Raw genomic sequence first — 26,269 nt, forward strand, 5'->3', positions numbered from 1 at the left:
CTTGTTTTCCATTATTACTTCACACTATCATCGTTACTTAACACTTTGGTACTTTAATTTGGTACCCTATCTGTGTACCAAATTTCAACTTTCAACTCCTAACCGTTTTAGCGAAGATTAAGATTATTACGTTACAGTCAACCTTACTTTTTTTCACAGAATGCAAGAATTGGGTCCCCTCTGTTTCCAGATTAATTACAGAATTTTTAGATGGGTCTAAAAATATGTTCGATTTTCCGCAAAAACGAAAAAACTGCAACTGCGTCTTGCACGTCGCTTTCTCTTAACAATTTCATTGTTACGTAACACTTCCATTGTTGACATTTCCATTGTTACTTAACACTTCCATCGTTACTTGACACTTCCATTGTTACTTGACACTTCCATTGTTGATGGAAGTGTTAAGACTTAATCCTGTCTCTCTCCCCCGTGGGGAGGTATTTCGAAAAATACCTTCTTAGTGTTCGTTCTCGTGACCTACCCTAACTATGTACCAAATTTAAACTTTTAACTCCTAACCGTTTGTGCTCTTAACATTTCTATTGTTACGTAACACTTCCATTGTTGACTCTTCCATTTTTAACGCTTCCGTTGTTGACACTTTCATTGTTACTTAACACTTACATTGTTACTTGACACTTCCATTGTTGATGGAAGTGTTAACACTTAATCCTGTCCCTCTCCCCCGTGGAGAGGAATTTCGAAAAATCCCTTTTTAGCATGCGTTCTCGTGACGTACCCTAACTGTGAACCAAATTTCAACTTTCAACTCCTAACCGTTTGGGCTCTGCACTGATTATTATTATTATTATTATTATTATTATCAACTCGTCTCGATTATATTAAAAGATAAGCCTATGTTTATATTGATATATATTTGTAATAAAAATTACCCTAACGTTCATGTTATTTCGTATCTTACAGCATACATCTTTTTTCTACAAACATTCTTATGCCTGATATTGGGGTCGAAATACCTTCAAAAGAAGTAACGATCTTATCTTGAGAGTCCAAAGAGTAAACTTTAAAATTTCGAAGTACATTTGCCAAAACCGTTTTCATTGTAATCATGGCAAGTTTACCTCCTGTAAATAAATCATTTTTATAAAATAATTCTTTTGTGTTTGTACTTATTCACTAATGACTTACCGATGCAATTTCGTGGACCGGCAGAAAATGCCAGAAATGCATAAGGATGAAGGTTTTTATAGTTTTCAGGTAGGAAACGGTCTGGATCGAACACTTTCGGATTTTCGTAAACAGAAGGATTATGATGGATGCCACAGATACTTATGACAAGAGTCGAATGTGCAGGCAACACGTAATTACCTATTCCAATAACAGCGATTTAATGCTTCAAGTCAATAATAGATATAAATTATTATTAGTTAAAAACAAATTCCAAGATTTCAAAAATTTACCCATTTTCATTTCCGAAGGATTTTTTCTTGCAATAACAGGAAAAGGAGGATAGATTCTCATCGACTCCTGAAAATTGTAATATATAAAACTAACTTTTGTGCGTATTTAAAGAAATTGAAAAGTTACCTTAATTACGCATTCTAAGTACGTCATTTTCGTCAGGTCATCGATAGTAATATCCCTATTCATATCATTTTCGAAAATTTCTTGCAATTCTAGATACAGCTTTTCTTGTATTTCGTGGAATCTTCCCAGGAAATAAAGAGTCCATGACATAGCGTGAGAGGATGTATCGTAACCCTGATATTAAATACGTTGAAAAAAAATGTAAAATTACGTTCTGTATAATTTATGTTTGCAGTAAAATAAATACTGTATAATAAACTTGTAAAATTAGCATATGGCATGCATAAATATCGCGCTCCTTCATATTGATGTCAAATCACTTTACAATCCACAATTATATTCCTTTCAGCAAGTCATTGCCGCAAATCTACCGAGTAAGTTTAAAAAACCAGTTTTAAGCTTCGGAACAGGATACAAAGTTACACAATGACACAAAACATCCCGACTTACAAATTCTATATTTTCGCTTCACAAAGTTACTTATATTAATATAAAAGTAGATTATCATAAATGCAAATATACAATACTAGCCCCGAATTGACGAAAGTGTTTCGGTTAGTTAATAATTATGGATTTGAAATTTTTCGGATTACAAAATTTTTCTGTCATTATCACAGATATTACTTGCTTTGAATATGTTTCAATCGTGTTTTTAGAAAGAATTTCATTAACTAATACTCGAAAAAGTAATCTGACAATATCCCACAGAACTAACTTACAAATTTACAAAGTACTATTTTACATAATCATTAGCAAAAACGGCTTCGATTTCGAAGCCGTTTTTGATAATGAATTAAAATCGAATTTGATATGGACGAGATATGAAGTCGAAAAAGTAAGGTACGACTATAATTTTTTCATTCCGATTTCCTGCCTTAATTGTACATAAGAATCTGCTTCTGAATGTTTAAAAATCTACTGTAGATAGTTTTTAATTTTTTAGAATTATATGTTTTCTGTGTGTATATAAATAGAAAAAATATACTGTAATTAATAAACCTTTTGTTTATATAAACATTTTCTTTCTATGATATTTCACATAACAAAAATATAAAAGGATAAAATTTATAATTTAAAACTACAAATTTTTAGATGTTAAAAAGTTATAAATTAGTTTGTAATTAGAAATACTATTATAATAATTAATTGTAAATGAAATGTAATGATTTCATAAACATCTTAACTTAAATATAATTTATAATTACAAGAAAGTAATTATGATTATTCTTGAAATAGAGTTTACGTTATACTTTAATTATAATTTTTGTCGCCGAGTAACTGTTTGTGGAATTAGTTATATTTCAATTTGTTGTTTACCAAAATATTACTTCAGAATAACAAAAATAATATCATTGAAATGCACGATTTTTCCCGATAAGACATTCAGTAAAATATGCCTACCGCTAAAATAGTGCTTCACATATCTCTGATAACGTCTTCTTCCGATATTAAACCTTGCTTGACATGAAGATCCAACAGTGAATCGATAATACGCTGTTTTATTTTTACCTTTGGTTCCTCTTGTGGTCGTGCATCTTTGTCTAAAGAATGCTGCTCTTCCATTTTCTTCACATAATTTTGTTTATTTCTCTTGAAGACCTACGCATCAAATTAATTCATTAATTACTTAAATCAAAACAAAAAACTTCATTTACAAGTTGGGTTTACCTTTTCGTCGAAACGATGAATTATTTCAACGTCCCTCTTGTAATTTTTTTTTATTTTACTCATGAAGAAAATTGGGGAAAACCAGTACATTGGATTCAGTAGCCATTCAGGAAAGTATTTCATAACTCTAAATTTTAATATAAATTATTATTATATCAAAAAATAATTAATGCAAATTTAAAGCTTGGATAAGAAGTAAAGTACTGTCAACTATTAAATGTATATAAAATTTAACACATTATATTTCGTGTGAAAACTGAAATAATTCTTAAACGATATAAAATTTACTCATAAGTCATAAATTTATCTAAAACTTTTTTTTTGTTTTTGTGTTCAAAAGTGCAAGGAAACTTTGCAATTATTTCATATTGAAATTAATTTATTTTACAAACTGGTAAACGGTTAACGGACAAATTGGATAACGAACACTTTCGCGACAGATTTTTATGTTCGAACAACGAACATTTTACGGAACAAACACAAGATGAAGCGATGTATAATAATGAATGTCGATTGGTTTTTTCCTTGTCTTCAGGCAACAATTTGAAACTTTTCGGAACGCGGGAGACGTCGACATTGACGCTCAACACGGTATATACTGATCGGATAGTATTCCTCCCAACTTTGAATCTCTCCCTTGTAATTCCAGCTTTTTATTTTTCTGACAGAATTTATTTTTTATCGTATTCGCGAGACTGTCGGGCGGGCACTCGTTAAGTTTTTCGTGGGTTTTTCTATTCAAACGGTGAGAGTATAATAGCAAATGTAGAGAGTGGGCAGATGTCTGATGTTGCTGGGCAGTATGACTCTAACGAGTCTACAGTAAGGCGCAGTTCAATTTTATCTACGAAACATACAGTATAATTAAGAATACTCAAGCAGTTAAAAAAGTAACAAAAATCACATCTGAGAAATAAAAAACATTGATGAGTCATAATCGAACCTGAAACGGATCTGACGACAGAAAAACGCCAAGGACTCTTTAATAAAGATAACCAAAAATCTCAGCGAAATATGATTTCTTTTGGAAAAAAGAATTAATGCCAATTTCTACTATTAAAGTTCGTTTGAATAAGTGGAAGGATGTCAGAACAACAGTCTTAGAATGGCATCCGAACCAGGTTAATGCTAATAGGCTGACATCCGTTTGGCGTGGCTGATAGCTAATACTGTCTTGATATCCAAAAATAAAGATTAAAATACACGTAATGGCAATCAGTTCATTGTTATAGGTAGAGGTATGATAACAGATAGGTAAAGTGGGGTTTACTACTCTCTCTCTTGGGAAAATCCAAAAAGGGAAGAAATGCGCGGCTTGAAAAGTGTGTCGATATCTAGGTAATAAAGACCGAGTAATTGTATCACGAGTATAAAAAATAATTAAGGTTTGAATAAAATACCAAAAGGGAATTTATTAAAACTAAAGGTAACACACAAAAAGGTAACATCAGTGGATATGCAAGACTAATACAGATATATATATATAATGGCTACATTTGAATGTTTAATACAAAATATACATATATATATATATATATATATATATACGGCTACATATAAATGGTTAAAACAATATATATAGAAATGGCTACATTTGGCTAGGATTGCGTCCAGCGATTTTGTCAGGTCCGGCGAGCGTGGATTTGGGCTCCGGATGTGGGGCCAAAGGCCCAGAAAAGGGGGACTCGCGCCGCATGCGTTGGGAGGTTTGGCGCCGAAATTTAACTTGTTTGATAATAGAGGTCCGTAAAGGTGTCCTCATCTGTTAGCGCTAGTTGGAGATCCGCGGGACATTGGTGTCCCAGCGGCAGGACCATGGTGACCAGGGTCGCATTTTTTTTTCGTTGTGATTTTGCGAAGTTTAGGGCAGCCCGAAGGGCTGCCGAATCAACCTCGGGCCTTTCAGTCGCTGCAGGAGGAAAAGGCGTGTCTTCTGGCTCGTTCCAGTCGATGGAAGCCATCTGAAAGGGGTTAGTCAGCGTTAATTTGGAAAAAGAACTTAAAATTGTCGCGATTGCAGAAGGAATGGACAATCCCAGTGGGGAGTTCAAGAGGGGGAGGAGAGGTAAAAAAGAGAATCTCGCCTAAGGTGGGAACAAAAGGGACAGACCATTGTAACGAATACCGTCTTTGCCTGAATGCAAGAAAGTAAGAAAAGGAAGTAGTGGAGGCAGAGTCGGGAGGATGGGTAGGGAGGTGAAAAACCTCGATTCGGTAAAGAGGGATCTCCGACCGACGTCGAATGACGCGAATTAGACAATGGTGATTATAACAGGCGAGAATGTAGGCCCACATAGTAGATTCGGGTTGGTCAGAGGCGACCCCCATAAAAAGGAGTGTTGATCGCAAGTAAAGATGAGCAAGGGGGTGGCGTTGTTGCAGGTGTGTCAAAAGAATGGTACGATCCCCTTCCTAAGAGCAGCGAGATTCTGGGAAGGGACATGTCACAGGTTTGAAATGACAGGCCTTCTTGTGCTCCTCCCTCTGATGGAAAAGGGTGCGAAAGGGACAACCGTAAGCTTGATAGAGACATGCAAATAGCAACGTGGAAGCCAGTTGCTCTACAACAAGGCTCCTGATGTGCCCTAACGGCTCCCGACAGGTGTGACAACGGTCGATCCGAGGCCGACAGCTGGAACAGACTATGTGCCCATTCGTGCATTGGTATACCGGTGGTTGGGCCAGGTCGAAACAATTCGGGCATGTTACCAGTGACGTCATGTCCTCCTGTCCGATAGCGGCCATCGGTCTGAAAGGGAAAGAGGATACGTGAGATATCGGACTGTGGAGTGAGGGGTAGTAGGTAGAGTTTAGAACTAATGGAAAATAATGGATATATGGGAAAATTTTGGGGATACCCTAACCGGTCTCGTAGGTCTACGCTCACCGGACTATACGAAGAGTTAATAGGAGAAAGCAACAGGTGTTGGTCTCCGCGGGCAAAATTAGGGGCATTAGGTCCCTCAGCAAGCAGAATTTGCTCTTGGTCCAGGTTTGAAGCTAGATTGTCTACGTGTACTTCTTGGAGGAAGTGATTTGCCAAATTAGGATTTCGTTCGCGAGAGTTGGATAAACAGCATCGGCGGCGCAGTGGATAATAGTGATAACCATATATAATGCCAATGGAAAAAAGAGCGACAAGTAAGCAACTTATCAGGATGGTGATTAACAAGGGGACTGAAGTGGTTGACAGAGGAAGTGTTGACATACGTAATAAATGTTCGAGGTCATACCGGACATTTGTCAGGGAACGATCGGCTTCTCCAATATCGGCGAAGGTTATCACCTTGAGGGGTGGAGTCTGGGAATCCTTTAGACGGGTTTGAATTTACCGTATTTCAGTTTGATTTAGGATTTGTTCAATTTGGGAACAACTAATTGTTGGGCTATGTCTAATTAAATGGTTGATTGTCTTTGGAAGTGTCCCGTGAAAATGATTTCAGGCAGGTAACCTGTACACGCATTCGGGAGATTAATAGTGCCGGTATTATTTAATTTCTTTGTGGATGGGATAAGAGGGAAATTGCGACGTCGTGATGAACATCGAATCGTGAGGAGGAGAGGTTTAGAAGTGCAATAGATCCAGGTACCTCGTTGATCTATTCTTTTAAAGATCGGCGAGAATTGAGGGATAATTTGTCGCGTGCAGAGATCCTTGACATTATTTTCAATGACACTAAATAAAGCATATTTGCAGCTTTGTGATGGCTCTCGCTGTATAGGGCTATCTAAGGAGCACAATGGGAGGTAAGCGGCTTTACAGGTGGTCAGGTCGTGATGTTGCAACAGCATGTAAGACTGTCGGTCCATCGAGAGCGCGATGACAAAATGGCTGGTTTTAAATTGTACGAAAGTGTTTAATGAAGAAATGTAAGTGGGGAACTTTACGATTTCGTACATATCATTTTAGTGAAAATTCGTAATTTGCCGGGGAGGGCTATCGCGATTGTTGTAATCCATTGATAATATTTAAATAGCGTATCCGGTTGGATGGCTTCGATCATTGCGTAACCGACCGGAAGTTGAATTTGTATATCGCGGAGGGTCTGTAACATGATCTCTTGCGGAATGAAATAATGGCTTAATCGTCCTTGCTCTAAAATGTCGATCGCTTCTCGTAATTCGACCAATTGGAAATGCAGTTCTTGGATGGCCGATTCAATAGTGCGTAGGATAATTTCATACGCGAGGTTATAACGGTATACATTCATTAGTTCTCCGAAATTTTCAATGCGCTTAAATAAAAGGAAAAGTTGATGGCGATTATTTTTGCTGATATTTAAGGTATCAGCGAGAAGAGTTGTTTTGGATTTTAACAAATGAATAATTCTGTCAGTGTGTTGTTTTAGGGTTTCGATCGCAGCGTTTAAGGCTTCAATTTCTTATGAGGTAGCGGTACCAAAAAGGAATTTAAGTGCCTTCCCTCTAATATCTACAAGTCCCCTTTTTTGCTTGGAGTTGTCTTTTAGAGTAACTAGTGATAAAAGCTTGTGGTATTCACTCTGGTAATTAAAGAAAAAAGCTGTTACTAATTGAAATCTGCCGGTGGGGAATTTCCAGGCGGTTGGGTCAGAACCATTGCTTAAAGGGCTACGTTTGCTCAGCTCTTCTAGGTAATCTATTGATTCCGAGATAAACTGAACTTGTCTTTTTAAATGGTCAAAGGTAAGGTCATTGACCAATGTCCAATGACTGGCTGTCATAAGGAAATTTCACTGATGGATGAAAACCACTATTATCGTAAACTTCAAAGGTGCCAATGTCGGTTGGAAGGTGGTGCATTGAATACTTAGGAAAATGACGGTAAGACGAAGGAAAATCATCTTGGCTCTCGAGTACGTCTTCCGAGGCTTCTTTAAAACAGGGAAATGGAATTATTAACAATAAAATTGTTAATCCTCGGGGGGGGGGTTGATGTCTAGAGTTACATCAAATTAGAGCTAAGATATGGGTATAAGTACATATACAAAGGTTCAAATTTCTGCAAAATTCAATCCGTTTCGCTCTCATTCTCGGGCTGCAAAGATAGCAGTATACTTAATTATATGTGTTTAAAGGTTAAGGCGAGGAGGCTCGGCTCGTGGCAAAAGAAATAAACCGAGGGATATGGCTACGGCTGGGTCGAGGCATGATCCAGGGTAGGTCTTTCACCGGCCCGCGACTTCTCAGTGCATAAGGCAGCGTACTTTCCGCTTCCCCTTTTGTTTTTGATTCGGAGACTTCCTACTCTGACGCTGTTTTGTCACTCTCCCTTTGTATTTCGTCCGATCCTTCTCCGAGGGGAATCAATATCGCGCTTAAAATAAATTCATCCCATGGGTGAATGGAAAGGGGTTGAGGAGCTACCAGACTACTAGCATCGCGTGGGACATCGGGCTGATCGGCTCCTAATTCCTCGTGGAGGTGAAATTCTTTCCTTGCGGTGGTGGGTTTAATGCGATCAACGTGCACATTTAACTTCCGTTTATTTTGTATATTCTCTATGGTAAAATTAACGGGTCCCAAAACTTCTATTATACGATAAGGGCCGGACCATCGGGCAGCTAATTTCCGTTTTAGTCATTGCAGGTGACGACTTCCTTTAACAGTACTCCATCTCCTAGTTTATATCGGGGAGGCCTATTTTGTTTTCGGTGTCGTTCTTGCCTTAGCTCTGCCGCTTTTTCGGAATATTGACGTGCGGTCTGATGCGCATTTTTCACTCGTTGACCTCACTCAAATGCAAAATTTTCCTCTATATCATAGACTCTAGTAATAGGACTGGTTACCAGTTCAAAGGGGTATGTAGGTTCCCTTTTGTATAAAAGGAAGAAAGGACGTTGGTCGATGCGTGTATAGAGGTATTATAGGCAAATAAAGCGTAGGGAATCCATTCGTCCCAATTGCGTTGATCGCTAGCTACCTAGTGTGATAAAATATCAACTAAGGTTTTATTAAATTGCTCGACTACGCCGTTACAGGCGGGATGGTATGCTGTGGTAAGGAGGCGTTTTATTTGTAACAGTTTGCATACTTCTGTAAACATCTTAGAAATTAAATTAGGTGCTCAGTCAGTGAGTAGGTGCGTTGGCGTTGAATGGCGTAACACGACATTCGTGACGAAAGCTTTCGCTATCCTTTTACTACTAACATCCGGCAATGGTATCGCCTCCGCATATCGACTAAAATGATCAACAAATACTAATATATATTTGTTCCCGCAAGTGGTAAGAGGAAGTGGTCCGATAATGTCCATGGCGGTTCGTTCGAACACGTAGGAAAGAGGAGAGAATAATTGTAATTCAGCTTGTGTTCGTCGTCCTCGTCGACGATGTTTTGCGCAGCTTTGACAACTCTGACAATAATTGATTTCCTTTATCATTTTTGGTCAATAGAAGGACTTAGCGATTTTTGTTCGCATTTTCTGTTCTCCCAAGTGTTCGGCTATCGAATTATCATGAAATGTAGAGAGAATATATTTTTTTAATTGTACGGGTACGACAATTTGTTCCCACCAATATGTGTGTCATTTGTCTGTTTCTTTATGGCATAGAGCGCCTACTTCGTTAATATAAAATTCCTCTAACTGTAGTTTGTTATAACTGCCGGTGGTAACTCCGTCTTGTAAAGTTTGTAACAGAGACTTCCACAGCTTATCGCGTTGCTGCTCGGCGGCTAATTGGCTCACGAAGAAAATCGGCTCTACCTCCGTGATTTGTCAGATAGGTATACAACTAAGGGTGTCATCATTTTTGTGAGAATTGCCTGCTTTATGAATAACATTGAAATTGAATTCCTGGAGGAAAATAATTTATCGCGATAATCTAGAATTTGTCGTGGAATCTTTGCAATTGAGTAACCATCATAGGGGGCAATGATCGGTAATTATCGTAAATTTTCGTCTGTACAAGTAGAGTTTAAAGTATTTCACAGCCCACACAGTGGCTAAGCACTTTTTTCCGTAGTGCTATAATTTAGTTCCGGCTTTCTTAACAGTCGACTTGTGTAAGCTATGGGTTTCTCCTTCCCATTTTCCTCTTAGGCTAATATCGCTCCTAAGACCGTGTTGGAGGCATCAATAGCCAGAATAAAGGGTTTAGTAAAGTCAGGGGACTTTAATACAGGGGCTGACGTCAAAATTGTCTTTAAGGTTTCAAAGCTCTCCTGATGGGTTGGTCCCCATTCGAATGGCATATCTTTCTTTAATAAATCAGTTAAAGGCTTAGCGATTTTCGCGTAAGCGTCTGCATGTCGTAGATAATACCCTGTTAGACCTAAAAAAGATTGAATGTCCCGCTCATTTTCCAGTTTTAGGAAATCTAATACGCATTTTATTTTATCGGCGTTGGGTTTTATACCCTGAGCAGAAATCTCGTGTTCTAGAAACTTTATCTGTCGCTGCAGGAAGTGGCATTTTCTCGGTTTTAATTTAATTCCTGCTTCTACTAACCTCTGGAAGATTTGTTCCAATCGTTTGAGGTGACTAGCGAAGTCAGAGCTAAAAGTTAAAATGTCGTCTATGTAGACGAGGCAGGTCTTTCCCTTTAGGCCATAAAGGACAAAGTCCATAGCCCTTTCAAATGCCGCAGGACTATTACGAAGTCCCATCGGACATCTGTTTTCATTAATAATGACCATCAATGGTGGAGAAAGCAGTCTTCTCCTTATCGCAAACGCTAAGTTGCCAAAATCCCGAAAATAGTGTCCATCGTCGAAAAATAGGTCGCTTGTCCCATTAGACTAAGAAACTCGTGCACTAAAGAAAGAGGATAAAGGTCTACTTTCGTAATTTTATTGAGTTTACAATATTCTATGACTAAGCAAACCCCGCCCAGCTTCTTCTTAACTAATATAGCGGCTGAACTCCACGGAGAAGTGGAATGTTCGATGATATTGTGAGCTAAGAGTTCGTCTATAATCTCATTTAATTGTTGCCGTTGAGCGTAAGGGATTCGATAGGGCGATGAATATATAGGCACGGCATCGCCAGTATCGATTTTATGTTGTACAATATCGCAATATTCTAAATCATAGTCATCTATGGCAAAAACATGTCGATATTTGTATAGTGAGTTGAGAAGGGCCTGTTTTTCTTCTTCCGGGATATTACTCCAATCGGAAAGCTGGCTGAACTCAGCTTTCGACATTGTCGCCATTTTCCCTTCCTTTCTGACTCTCACAGGGTCAGTCTCTTCCTCTGCATCGAAAAAGTTTCCGACCTTTGTACACTTTTCTGATTTAATTGTTTTACGAGTAGTGTTGCAGATACGAATGGGTACCTGTCCCTTCTTATTAGGGGCGACTAACAAATCGGCTCCTGATATTCCTTCCTGCGAGAAGGGGATCGACTCTATTACTCCTACTTTTCCTATACCTCTGGTCCCTCTAATAGTTGCGGTGACTATATTGTCGGTTAAAGGGGGAAGCCGACAAGTTTCCACTAACACGATGTCCCTTCCTTCATTCTCGCTCTTCTGAGAATGTGAATTGTCTCTTTCTACTATACTCCCTTCCTTGGGCGGGCTCGCGGTTCTCTGTCTTTTTTGAATTCTCCTATGGTCGGGGATTTTCTCCCGATCTATATCGCTAAATTGTTCCTGTTCTCTTCGATCGCTTGCTTTAAGGGAGGTTATAAAGGGTATTACGGTCTGAGGGGGTATAGTTAATTCTCTGCCCTTTAAATCAATGATAAAGCCCTTATCAGTAATCATATCCTGACAGATAATACCATCGCATGGGCAAGTAACATCCATATCTACCAAACAAGTGTAGGGAAATCGTAACTGACCGATTTCAAAAGTGGGACTCATGATGCCGTAGGTTTGTATAGAATGCCCAGTCGCGCTTCTTAAATCGGTTTCCTTATCACTCTCGATATCTACCCTCTCTATCATCATATTAGCAAAAGATTTGGCTAAGAGAGACACTTTCGCTCCCGTATCTATTTGAACTGTGGCCGGATTTCCTCCGATAAAACACTCAAATATGGCTTCGCTTTGCCTAGGGGAGGAAATCGTGGAAGCAAGAGGCGACGGGGGTTCGGTTCCCTGCTCTCAAATTTCCTGATTGCTGATTTCGCCGTCATGGTGTTCGCGGCCGAACCCTAGCCGTAGGATAAGGGTTCGGCCCTTATCCTACGGCTAGGTTCCTAAGGGTTCGGTCCTTCGGGGGTGAGATCGGTATCGTCGCCTGTCAACGCTTCTCACTCTCCCCATTTGGACTAAGAGTTCTCCAGGGATTGGGATCGAAATCGGACCCTATTTTGTTCGTTACCGGGTTCCCGTCTTGCGGGCAAATAGTTTCTAGGTGGGGGCGGTGTCGCATGCTCGCCTACGTTATTGGCTGAGGGGGTGGGTGAGTTCCGGTTCCGATTGGAGTTAAGGGTAGCTCGAACATTCGACTGATCGAACCGACTTCGGAAAGTTGTCGGCCGATAGTCATTTTGCCAGGTAGGTGGCCTAGCATAGGTGGAGTTCTGGAAACTGCCCCGATCGCTTCGTCTCCCCGAGAAAGTTTTATAATTGCGTGGTATTGTACCGCAAGTGAGCCTGTTCACTCTACCTTTAAGTTCTTCAAGCGTCTCCGTTAACTGTGTTAAATCGTCTAACAGGGGACGTTCGGTTGATCGCAGGCTAATGGTCCGCAGGTTCCTGCGTAAACACGCGGTGAGTTCTTCAATCGTTTCATTATTGATTGCGGCATCTAGAGCCTCATCAAAGGTTTTTGGGGCACGACTCATTATCCGTTGTTGTATCCTCGGCGTGATTCTGTTCAAGAATTGGACCTTTAAGCGTTAGTCCAATTCTTTTCTTTGTACTCGCTGAATAATAGCAGTTTCCGCCGCATTTGCACCAGGTTCCAGCGTGATTTCCATCTCTGTCGCGAGTGCTTGCAACCGGGCAGCATACGCTTGGACACCTTCATCCCTTTTTTGCACACAGGAATAAAATCGATTTAATCTAAAAGTAAGAGGCATTCGATCGAAACGCTGGAGCATAAGTCTTTTGAATTCATTGAAGTCGTCAACTTCCTTGATTCGCCGATCCTTTAGTACGAATTCCCGGGCTATCCCCGCTAGTTTTAACTTCGCTACCGCCAGCATTTGCACTGTAGACCATGCGGCAACCTTCATAATATCTGCCAAAGAATCGAAAAAGTCCGTTACACGGGGGCCTTGCAGGTCTTCTGAGAATACGGGCAGCAATGGAATTATTCCGCCAAGACCGCCAAACGTAAGGGGGTTCAATCCTTGATTCGCTGGGGTAGCAGGCCCCGCCGCGGGTTGAGGATTAGGTTCCATTATTGCTATTTCTACCTTCGACTCAAATCGACCTTGTTACTCGAATATGGCCTTTTTTTTCCTCTTATCGATAGTTCGAAAAAGTCGAACCCCACTCCTTTAAACCAATTTGTGGGAAACGCCAGGAGGTAGGACGGAGTCGTACCTCCTTTTGCTTCAGCGAATAGGTCGGCAAGACCCACCCCACTGTCACGGATGGCTAAAATTTGTATGATATCCCGACTCGTCGGGATTGAGTAATTAATTGTCAGGTCGAGTGGAAGAAGTGTGTGCGTTTGACGATAAGGTGAAGGCGATATTCGAATAAACGGACCCAGGATGAAAACACATGACGATTTATTTAGACAGACAAACAATATACAGAAATCTAACGCGTCCTGTCCCTAATCACGGGAGAGAGAGAGTTCACATTTGTTGGGGGATTCATACCTCTCGGTTATCGACAATAATTCGGCTCTGGCGTCTTCTCTGGCGGGTGGCGGCAGGATCGGGCTTGTAGGCAGATGCTCCGGCGTCTATGAAGTGGCCTTCCTCTAGGACTGGGTTTTGCCGGGCCGTTCGTCTTCTTCAGACGTCAGCCACCCCCGTTCTTAAATATCTCCCCCCTATTTATACTTTTGTACGCGTCTGCTAAGATCACCAATCGCGACGGAGGGCGATGATTCGGGCTCCGTGACGCAGAAGTCGAATCCGGAGAGGAGGGAAGCGAGTTTGACGGCGGAAGACTGTACATCCTTTGACTTGAGATTGTTATCGCTGATTTTGATTGTTATGTCCCGAGGGGATTTGACACAAAGAAATTTTAAAATTGGACCGGCTTAATTCGGTCCTCACAGACGCTCTGTTCTTCATAAACTGGATAAATTTTAACTCGTTACTCCACGAAGTTGACTGGTTGTCTCGCATCTAAGTTGTCAACATATTTTCTATGTCCTGATTGGCTCTCTCAACACTGCCTTGGCTTTGGCTATGTTTTGGTTTGCCATGCACGATCTTAAGCTTTGGCCAAATTACTTTTAAGTCATCAATAAGTTTGTTACAAAATTCTCTTCCATTGTCCGACTGCAATATACATGGGGCTCCAAACAATAGGAATATATCAAGCAACTGTCCTGCAACTTCTTCTGCTCTCTTTGTTTGAAAAGTTCTTAAAACCACGAACTTTGTAAGGTGATCTTGATAAACTAAAATAAATTTATAGTTTCCATCAGGTTGTGATTGAAAATCTATGAGGTCAACCTGACATCTTGAATTCATATGTGAAAAAATCATGGGCTTAACAACAACACCTTTTCTGCCCGCTTTGCGTTTTTGTTGACAAGATTCACAAAAATTCAGGAAAATCTTAATATCATTTTGCGTAATATTTTTGTAATGACGATTAAGTTCTTTTATCATTCGGTCTCTACCACCGTGACCAATAGATAAATGAGTTTCGTACAAAATGTCAAACAAAGAATCACTTGAGCAATAAAACATTACATCTGGTGTTGCATTTGTTACTGGGACTATTAATTTTTCTACTCCTTGAACTTCAAGGACATAGTAATGTTGAAGTAACCTATAATCACGTTGCACTTTCTTACTTGATGTTTTAGATTTCTTTACATCAGCTATCAAGCTTAATAATTTTTCACGGGTGAGCAAAGCACTGTTCTCTTTCACATCACGCTTATTCAGTAAAGATTCAAACTTTTCTTTCATTGCAACTTTTTTTACGTTATCACTTAAAGAATTCATTGTTCAAGGCAATTTAAGGTCTTAAAAATAATTGCACTTTAACGTAAGCAAACTAAATTAACGTAATAACAAATGACTAAATTATAAAACCTAAAAAAAATAAATGTATCTCAATTCCTGACACGTGGAAACAGTATTTGACGAACAGCAGCCGGTACTGTACGTGCAAGCAATCAATTAACCGGAATGAACTGGCACCAACACGCTAAACAAGTTCTCTTCCTATGGCCTGGAATAGTTCATAAATGCAGTAGGGGTGGAAGGTAAATGTATTTGTCGTGCGAGATATATGATATAGATTATTTTACACTTTAACGGGCTGCAGATCGTTATTCTATGAAATAACTAGTTAAACCATGAAATACAAGAGAGTTTTACACTTTAACGGACACGATCAATTATTCCATGGAATAACTAGGTATTCTATGAAATAACGGATTTCATACTTTAACAGTAACATATATATGTATTTTTATTATTACATATAATTAACGTAGTAAAAAAGTATATAATTTTTATTTTTTGGAGTCTTCACAACGACTTAATCAAATTCCCATAAAAATCTTTGGTAAATCGATAATCGGTTATCAAACAATTCGTATAGGGAACAAAATCTTGGAACGGATTATGTTCGTTAACCGATCACCCACTGTATTTAAGATAGGTTGCTGGACTGCATATTTTTATATTTTGATTGGATGTTTAAACGTTAAGTTTTCGCTTTCACAAAGACTTCTCCTTGAGGAAACAGGAGAAAAACACAAAGATGGATAAATTCTAATTTTTAAAAATAAAAACTTTAAAAAAGTACTTAAAATTCTCTTTTAATCTAACGTGTTAAAATTACTTTTTTTGCGACTTCGAAGAAACTCGAGACACAGAAATGCAAAATATTGAAGTTACTAATCACTTTTAATTTTATTTAAATTTTCCATGTAAACTATTCAAAATAAAGTAAGAAGTGATAATTAACTTCAATATTTTGCATGATGCATTTAAAAAAGAATTTGAAGTATTTTTTAGACTTTTTATCTTTAAAAATTTATAATAACCGATCCCATTACTTTTATTTATTTATTTTTTATATTCTGGATAAATACTAGTTATTTATTGTAATAACGGTATCCTTTGCAAAAAGTTGATTTGTTACACTTTTGTCATTCATGTTAGAAATTGTCTCTCATGTCTACGAAATACGTGAAGTTTACTTTTATAACATTACAATTGACAAATTTATTTGTAAATCTAATACTTACTTGTTAAACACATTTTATTCGTTATAAACGTGATTCCCTTTACACTTCTACCTCTACATTGTTCTAACTACGCTTTATTCTGATCAGCGAGTATAGCAATAACACTTCATTTATAATTTACAAACTTTTAATATTCGGTTAATTGATCAACAATTAAAATTTAGATGTTTGATGTTCCTTCTACTAAAGTTGATTCGAACATTTTAAATATTCGATCAGATAAAAACTAACATTATATTATTTAATATACATATTACTTTGGTAAGTATTATTTGAAAAATAAAGAAATATATCTGGATCTGAATTTTACATACCTGTGTAATGCAGACACATATTCTTGATCGTTCTTAGTCTGAGAATGTAGAGAAACTCCTACTGCTATGTCTACGTAGAAACAAGTTGATATTTATATTTTTTAAATAAATACATTTACGTCGTTTGAGAATGATATTCGGGTTTCGGGAAGGAGCCATAGAACAGAGTAATTTCACTAAGAAAATACAGTACTAGCCGAAATAAAAAAGTAATCAGTTTAGTCGCGCAAAATTCGCTATAGTCTGGTAGATATCTAACAATTTTCGCGTGATGGGGACAAAGATAATACAAATAGCAACAACACTATAAGGCAGTGGTCCCCAACCCTATGCCCGCGGGCACCATGGCGCCCGCCAATCGTTTTACGTGTGCCCGCCACTGTGCGATCACGATAAAAATAAAAATATTTCGGTTTTCAATAAAATGCTATGTAAAAGTTTTTTCACTTTGAATGATTAACCATTCAAAAGTAGAAATAGCGTCCAACACGGATGAAAGCACAAAGCGAAATGCGACCAATTTCTTTTTCTCCTCCGCCAAATGTGCACTAATTCAATTTCCCATACCTGAAATGAATTAAAACGATCCGTTCTGAATACCGTAAAATCACGTGTACGGCCCGTAACTTGGAGTGACCTAGATATTTCAGCAGTCGTTAGCTAAAAATAAAAAAAAAAAGGTCAACAGCCATCCGTGTGTCAGAAGTAATCTCCGCCACGATATCTCTCGCACCATCTAGAAATATTCCTGGGTGACACCGCGATATCCGCACCGGGTGTCACCCATGCTAATGTCACATTATATAAGATTTGTTTAGAAGCAACTTATTTAAATGGGGCCCCAATTTAAATTTTGTCTAGGGCCCGCTAGAGGCTTAATCCGGCACTGTTAACTATGTCCAAATATGAATTCACCTTGAAAAAGTAAATGGTGCCCGTCGTCCAGCCGGTATTCTGGAATGTGCTCTTAGGTACAAAAAGGTGGGGACCCCTGACCTGCTATAAGGGAAGTCGTCCAGTGTGTCAGAATTTCACTCGACTAAGTCCGTAATTAAAACGCTTTCACGTTTCAAAAAAACTGTTTAAATTCCTGCCCCCATCAATTGTCGTTTTCGTTGAGGAAAGTTCAGTACCTTACTTTTCTTGCAGTGACATATATATGTATATGTATTATTTTTTGAAATGAATTTCATACTTTTTCTGCATGATGAGCAATAAGTTGATAAAATAAGTATTTTTTTAAATGTTTACTTAGAACAAAGTGATATTTATAATTCTTAATTAAATATTTTACATTAGAGAATAATACCTGCAATTATATCGAGTGTGCAATATTTCATCAATTCCAAGACATTGAGTATTTCATTTTCCTGCAAATGTTTCAGTTTTTCAACTAGGACGTTTGAATGCACCATAAATACATTTTGTTCATCTTTCAGATTCCAGACATGTCCATGTAAAGCTAAATATTTTCTTCTTCTTCTCCAATTATTGTCAGAACTTTATTTAATTAAATTCAGAAAACTGTAATAAACGATACTTTAATCAAATATCAAATAATGTATTACCTGAGAAAAAGACTGTTGTCTCCGAGAAGTGGCTTAAAAAAATCATAGGTGGAATCCTTATTTATTAAACTGTTGCTCCTTAACACTTCCTGCGAAATGAAATACTGTATATTTCCACTTGTAAAGAATATATTACATAACTAGGCATGTTTTATTACCTTTAGCAGATTCCGGATGTAAGAAAAAAATTAATTTATATCCAAATATGTTCATACAGGCAACTTTTTCGTTTGGAAATAGCATAGAGAGTCCACTCATTACATTTGAAGTAACTGGAAAGATACGAATAATATTTATGTATTTATAAACGGTCAAATTACTCAATAAAATATTACTGACATACATATGCCGATGTGTGAATTGTGGTATTGCTTGTCCGGTTGAGAAAATACATAGTTCCACAAAACTGGTAGAAAGGACATAGATGGAAGATTCATTTTCAACTCCTGGCCATTGTCTGTATTTTCTGGAAAATTAATATGTTATAAAAATAAAAATAAGTTGTTAACGAAAAATTCATTATTGGGACATCGTCAGAATGCCGAGCAGCAATTTTTAATCAGATTTTTAATTTAATTAATTTAGAATATATGCCCTCCGACTGAAATTAGTGATTTCTTCTCCCAGTACATTATAGTTTTCCTTTAATATTACAGTCATGCCGGTCATCTATCTAATAGCTTTCAGGGAAAAATATTTGTATTGAAATAACATGAATTCCTATTTTCATCAAAGGTTCCTGTATTCAGTTATTCAGGGCCGCCCGAACCAATGGTTTCCAGGCCTTGTCTCGGTATTCGGATACCTCACCATCTTGTCGAAATTGAAAAATGACAGACATCGACGACAGTAGGAATTTATAGGCCTACAGTTATTTCGAATTGCAGCCCAATAACTATGTATCGTATATCATAAAAATATTTTGTTTTCATTTTGTTATATTCGATTTATTCATACAAACAATAAATGTATTGTATAGCAATCGTACAAATGAGCTTCGTTAACCATGTTAGAATATGCAAAAAGTATATTTTGAAATAATTATTGGATATTTTTTAAGTTTTATATAATATTTTTCTTGCTAAATTTTGTTTGTTTGTATTGTGAGCTCTTAAGTAAACTAAGTGCACTTTGTTTCTGATTGAAGCGCAGCAACGGCTTGCGAATTCCAATCTGCATAAGAAGTATTTTTTACCATCGTAATAAAACTGCTTTAAATTACATAATAAACGTTGTGCAGAAAATAATACGTTAAAGTGTTATAAATTAATTAATGTATATACTACATAACTAACTTTTGGAGAAAAATTATAAAAACATTTGTGTTCAAAAAAATTTTCATGTTATACTGTATTTCGAAGATGGGTGATCTCCCGCTATTTTTTTTCTTTTTTTGCGTTATTACAAGCGAAATTTTCTCTTTCACTTAACTTGGAACAAGCATTAACCTCTTAACAGTAAAACAGTCGAACGCCGCGCTACCAGTTAGTTGTGGAAGTAAACCGTAAGAAAATTCTTAAAAATTTTCCCACGCGTTTTTCTCGTTTCCGTTTAGGAAAAAAAAAATTTAAACAGTTACGTCTAGTAAAGAAGAAATCGTTCTTTATTGTCACATAATTTTTTTATATGTAAATTTTTTTTGCGGTAATTTTTTACTAAAATTTTTTTTTTTCAAATTTATATTAAATTCTTTTTTGATTTTCTATCCGATACGATTTTTTCAAAACTTTTGAATTTATTTTCAATTTTATATAATTTTTTAAAGTTTTAGGCATTTAAGTCATGACGATTTTTTCCAACCTGCGAATCAAATTCAAGAAAATGTAATTGACAGTTAACGAATTTCATCCACAACAATAGAAGACGTAAAGGTTGTTATGACTACAACTGGCGGCCTTTCCCCCCAGACTGAAATGTGGGTGAAAGTCGTCTCGTGTTCTACTTTCTGTAGAAGTGACGTAATCATTGTAAATAAAAGAAAATTTCAGTATGTCGTTTATTTAAAATTTTAAAATTCCTTGTTCAAATTTGCACCGAAATATTAAAGCGAATTAAAATATTAGCATTTTGTAAATAAACTTACTTGACATATAATAAATTTAAATAAATTAATCTTTAAGAAACAACAAAACAATAAAAAAATGTAAAAATATTTTTATATTCATCTTCACATTTATAACATATGTTATCGTCATTGACCGATATTTAATTTTAAAAACAATTTTCACAATTGGCATGCATCAGAAAAAGAAAGCATAACTTCCCTAAAACACACTTTATTGAGAAGGTCCGCTTCACTCTGAAAAAGCCGACAGTTTTATGTCAGAAATCCAATGTGTGACCTACTTTCTCTAACGTAGTAAAACAAAGTAAGTTGCAGTACAACAATACACATAAACACAAATAAATTAGTAGCTCAATAATACATACTTTCATTTATATCCATATGTTATATCCAAAAGTCAGTTCTCCCAAATTGTCGAAAAATAAATTATTTTCAACTTTTCTTTTTGTAAAGTAGCATATTCTGAAAAACAAGTTCTATATTCAGCGTAAAATTTCTACCTTTTATCCGTTAAAAACAACGCAAAATGTACGGATCCACGTAATAAAAAATTATCGCAGTGAACTTCGAAAAAACCAGAAACACAGATACACCAGACTGCACTGTACAAAATTTTGCCACGAACTGATTCATATTTTAATGCACCTGTGAATAATTTCATCACATGACGAAAAGTTTTTGAATAAAAGCTAAAAGTTTTTAAAAATTCTTTCATAAAATCCGATGAATTTAATTAATACACAATAACTAGATCTGTTTAATAAAGATTAATAATTTTCCATTATAATTATGCAAATTAGATATAAAAAAAATCATCGCGCAAATTCTCTCGCGAACCATGGATGACTTTTACGTCATGTGGATTGAAGTTTCCTGCAAAATACTGAAAATTTTTATATAATTATTTTACTAATCCAGCCAAATTTAAATAATATAAAATGTCTAGATCTGTTTAATAAAGATTATTAATGTACTATCATTAATATGCAAATTAGATATTACAAAGATCACTGTGGGAAAATTCTCGCCAAGATAAAAATAGCTTTCGGTCACGTGATCACCAAGAAATACGCCTTAAATTTAATGTTTGTGTACAAATTAATACATTTTAACTAATGTCATCGTTTAAAATTTAATGTTTCTGTAAAAATTAGTAAATTGTAACAAATTTCATCAAAGACAACAGAATAATTTTCAGCTCATAAAAACTCTACAATAAATGATTATTTCTTCGAAAGACGTCGATATGCACAAATAAATAATAAATATACAATAATGCTTTTATCCATTTTAAGTGGATATTGTAAAAATTAAGCTATATTTGTTTGGCTTTTATAATTTAGTTTCCGAATATTTTACTGTGAAATTCCATTTAGTAAACAGAAACAAAGACAAGCTATTAATTATAAACAGGACAATAGAATAATTTTTACGTAAATTGAGTGAAAATACAGAAAAAAACAAATTATATCAAAGATGGGGACAAACAAGCTTACATCCCCAGAACAGAGCTTATAATTTGTTGTCAATTTCAGCCTGTTTCTACTTCGACTGTTTTATGTTGGTAAAAAGTTAATGTTTTAAGATGTTCTTAGTGAAGAAACATAAAAGTATCGAAATATAATATTCACACACACAAAAATATTTATGTATGTCGACATTAAAAATTTAAAATCGATTATAGAATGTCCTGGATAGAGATATCGTGTGATTGTCTGTTTCTTCTGTCTTATTTTGTTTTTCTACGTGAAAATAAGATATCTTTTATAACTATTGATAATATAAACATTCTGTTTTTTTATATATTACTTCAATTACAGCTACAAACTTTAACACATGGAGCATGTGAAAAAGTATTATTGTATAGATTATTATATTTTTATGAATACAACTGAGACTTGTGACAATATATATTAACCTACTTTAAGTGTCAATATTTTATTTAGAATCATTTTAAACGTTATTATTACATCAAATTATGAAATGGAATGTTCCAAGTATAGGAGTAAGAGGGAGGGGAAAGAAGCCATGCGTGGGGAAAAAATGAGTTTTTATCTAAATTATAATAAAATTTACTTATATTTACGATAAATATCGATAATTTTCTTTTGGAGAAATTTATCTTGATAAAATTAATCATCTATATGAATGAAACTTTCAATAATACATTAGTTACAATGACTGACGTTCCTGTCTTACCTTTTCTGTAGTATGTCTTAGTATTAAACATAGTTTCCTAGATTATAGCATAATAATGTGTAAAAAAAATGGAAAATTCTGTTAATTTGTAAACGCAGATACTATCACATAAGAAGCATACTGTATCCTCTGTATATTTAAAGTCAGTTATTCGCGAATTGAATTTTTCTAAATAAGCCTGTTTAATCCGTAATTTATTTGACAGAAAGATATTGTTTACGGCCGTATTTTATTTATATAATGTTTTTCTCGTAATATTATTTCTAATATCGGAAAAAAATATACGTTTCTAATATGGACATACATCAATATTTTTAATTCTGAATATTATATTTCGATACTTTTATCTTTCTTCACTAACAACAAAGTACTTTTATTTTAAAAAAATAACTTTTTACCAACATAAAACAGTCGAAGTAGGAACAGGCTGAAGTTGACAACAAATTATAAGCTCTGTTCTGGGGATGTAAGTTTGTTTGTCCCCATCTTTGATATAATTTGTTTTTTTCTGTATTTTCACTCAATTTACGTAAAAATTATTCTATTGTCCTGTTTATAATTAATAGCTTGTCTTTGTTTCTGTTTACTAAATGGAATTTCACAGTAAAATATTCGGAAACTAAATTATAAAAGCCAAACAAATTAAATAGCTTAATTTTTACAATATCCACTTAAAATGGATAAAAGCATTATTGTATATTTATTATTTATTCGTGCATATCGACGTCTTTCGAAGAAATAATCATTTATTGTAGAGTTTTTATGAGCTGAAAATTATTCTGTTGTCTTTGATGAAATTTGTTACAATTTACTAATTTTTACAGAAACATTAAATTTTAAACGATGATATTAGTTAAAATGTATTAATTTGTACACAAACATTAAATTTAAGGCTTATTTCTTGGTGATCACGTGACCGAAAGCTATTTTTATCTTGGCGGGAATTTTTCCACAGTGATCTTTGTCATATCTAATTTGCATATTAATGACAGTACATTACTAATTTTTATTAAACAGATCTAGACATTTTATATTATTTAAATTTGGCTGAATTAGTAAAATAATTATATAAAAATTTTCAGTATTTTGCAGGAAACTTCAATCCAGATGACGTAAGAGTCATCCATGGTTCGCGGGAGAATTTGCGCGATGATCTTTTTTATATCTAATTTGCATAATTATAATGGAAAGTTATTAATCTTTATTAAACAGATCTAGTTATTGTGTATTAATTAAATTCATCGGATTTTATGAAAGAATTTTTAAAAACTTTTAGCTTTTATTCAAAAACTTTTCGTCATGTGATGAAATTATTCACAGGTGCATTAAAATATGAATCAGTTCGTGGCAAAATTTTGTACAGTGCAGTCTGGTGTATCTGTGTTTCTGGTTTTTTCGAAGTTCACTGCGATAATTTTTTATTACGTGGATCCTTACATTTTGCGTTGTTTTTAACGGATAAAAGGTGGAAATTTTACGCTGAATATAGAACTTGTTTTTCAGAATATGCTACTTTACAAAAAGAAAAGTTGAAAATAATTTATTTTTCGACAATTTGGAAGAACTGACTTTTGGATATAACATATGGATATAAATGAAAGTATGTATTATTGAGCTACTAATTTATTTGTGTTTATGTGTATTGTTGTACTGCAACTTACTTTGTTTTACTACGTTAGAGAAAGTAGGTCACACATTGGATCGCTGACATTTATACAGAAAAATTTATACTTGAATAATTTTGTTTTGATAATTATTGCCTAGGGTTTATGTCGAAAATATTTTTCATTTATATTTGTAATTACAGTTAATTCGAATAGTAATGGCGCTTAAATATTTATAGGATTAATTGAAGTTTTCGAATTTTGTTTGAGGAAACTGAGGAAGGCAAGAGTATCGACAGTTTTATAATGAACTGAATTTAAGTAAATTAAGTGACTGTATGTTTCGATGTAGTTTTTTATAATATTACGATATACGAACTTTCGATTTTGTAAATTGTATTATACTAAAAAATAAAGTTTTTCGTTTTTCTCCTACTTAATGATGTATTTATAATGTTTCTGAATTAAATAATACTTATTAGATTTAAATCCAAGCTTTACAAAGTACTATGAATATTAGAGAAGACCGTTTTACTATAAACTACTACGTTTTACTACAGCTTACTCTAATGTTGATTCTACGAAAAGTAGGTCAGACAAGGACCGTTAGACTAATGACGTAGGCTGTTTACTTTTTCCGGTTGCATCGGTGCTCTCCCGATTGCGTCATTTACAGAAGTGACACCTACTTTTTTCTGACGCGAGCCAATTAGGAGTATTAATTTTTTTAACCAATCAGATGACGGCGGAAAATTTAAATTCGATTTATGTCGATAGATGGCCGTCTAAAATTTCATATTTATTTTAATTTTCTCTCTTTTATTGTAATTTCTCGAGAACTATAGGATATTCCAAAACAAAGTTGGAGAACCCAACTACTCGTGAAAATTCTACGACTTCACGAAATGGTCCAGGTATTTTATAAGAATTTTTTAATTAAACTTCCTATATGTACCGGTCAAAGTTAAATTTTAAGCGTCGTCTTCGTCGTAACCTGTCACTTTATTAATTCTGTTAATATGAAAAATTTCGTTAAAATCGGTAGAATCGTCACTTATCACAACGTGTCTCTGCATTTCTTTATTAAGTTGCTGCGACAAGAATGGTTGCCATTTTATTTTCATACGAATATGATCTCCCATATAAATAACAAAATGCCCAGTTTCAGAGTAATATATTGACTCTAATATTAAATATATCGTTATAAAATTAGTGTAATGTAAATGAAAGAAGAAGATTAAGAATAAAAAAGTGTTTAAAAACTGGCAACAGCGCTAGAATTTTGTAGTAGTTTGAATGCCCGTATTTGTACAAATTAAAATTTCCATAATTTATTACCACTTTATTTACGTGAAATGCGCATAATAATAATATTAAAAAATAAAGAAAGTAAAAATTAATTAATTGACAACTGAGTTACACAATTTATTACAGTGCATCCAGGTGTTTGGTATTCAACAAAGGCCGGTGTTTATTACATGTCCAGCAGTATCTGCAGATCATCTGCTTATCGTAATAACGAAAAATTTTCGTACGATGTCGATAAAATAGACAATTCACAAACAATAATTTCTGCTGCTGCAATTGCAGTAATAACCATTTCATATCTATCAGTGAAAAATGAAGCCTAAAGAAAGAGAATGGTGACTGGTAACACTTAAACAATACTAAAAAACAATTATGAACGAAAATCTGAATACAGTGTCGCAAAAATAGCTAATTGCAAAAAATACTACATACAGAAATTCAACTACATATTTAAACAATCAACCAAACTAAAAATAACGCACGGTTTCTAGTTTGAACAAGTCTAAAATTTTGTTTCATTTCATGAAATCAACGGAAAAATTAATATATTAGAAAAAATTTTCGTATTTACAAGTAAAGTAACACGTGTCAAATCTCTATAGAGTGGTTTTAATTTTAACAAAATAAGATTAATAATATTAATATTTTAAAAAATACTTCTATGCAAATAAGTCTCAGATGCATTGCAATTACCAAAAGAAAATCGTAAATTAATCATTA

At 35.1% G+C, this 26,269-nt stretch overlaps 1 protein-coding gene across 1 annotated transcript; it reads right to left on the reverse strand.

Moving 5' to 3' along the window:
* Nucleotides 1-860: 860 nt before the first annotated feature.
* On the reverse strand, nt 861-18,436 carry LOC136984825 (cytochrome P450 4C1-like). Its single transcript, XM_067281967.1, has 8 exons — nt 18,374-18,436; nt 18,115-18,305; nt 16,806-16,875; nt 3,217-3,343; nt 1,549-1,722; nt 1,422-1,488; nt 1,150-1,329; nt 861-1,085 (listed from the first exon to the last, which is right to left on the reverse strand). Exons 2-8 carry the CDS (start codon nt 18,218-18,220, stop codon nt 919-921), a joined length of 891 nt encoding a protein of 296 aa, XP_067138068.1. The 5' UTR covers nt 18,221-18,305; nt 18,374-18,436; the 3' UTR covers nt 861-918.
* Between the last annotated feature and the right edge of the window lie 7,833 nt (nt 18,437-26,269).

The sequence above is a fragment of the Centruroides vittatus genome, unplaced genomic scaffold (assembly GCF_030686945.1).
Source record: "Centruroides vittatus isolate TY-2023 unplaced genomic scaffold, ASM3068694v2 contig_93, whole genome shotgun sequence".
Classification (NCBI taxonomy): Eukaryota; Metazoa; Arthropoda; class Arachnida; order Scorpiones; family Buthidae; genus Centruroides; species Centruroides vittatus.

Excerpts from the sequence above, each read along its gene's own strand:
- LOC136984825 (XM_067281967.1), bottom strand. The coding sequence starts at position 18,220 with ATGGTGCATTCAAACGTCCTAGTTGAAAAACTGAAACATTTGCAGGAA. Across the intron at positions 16,876-18,114 it reads CACACTCGATATAATTGCAG|ACATAGCAGTAGGAGTTTCT; the intron begins GTATTATTCTCT and ends GTTTCTACGTAG. Across the intron at positions 1,086-1,149 it reads CGGTCCACGAAATTGCATCG|GAGGTAAACTTGCCATGATT; the intron begins GTAAGTCATTAG and ends ATTTATTTACAG.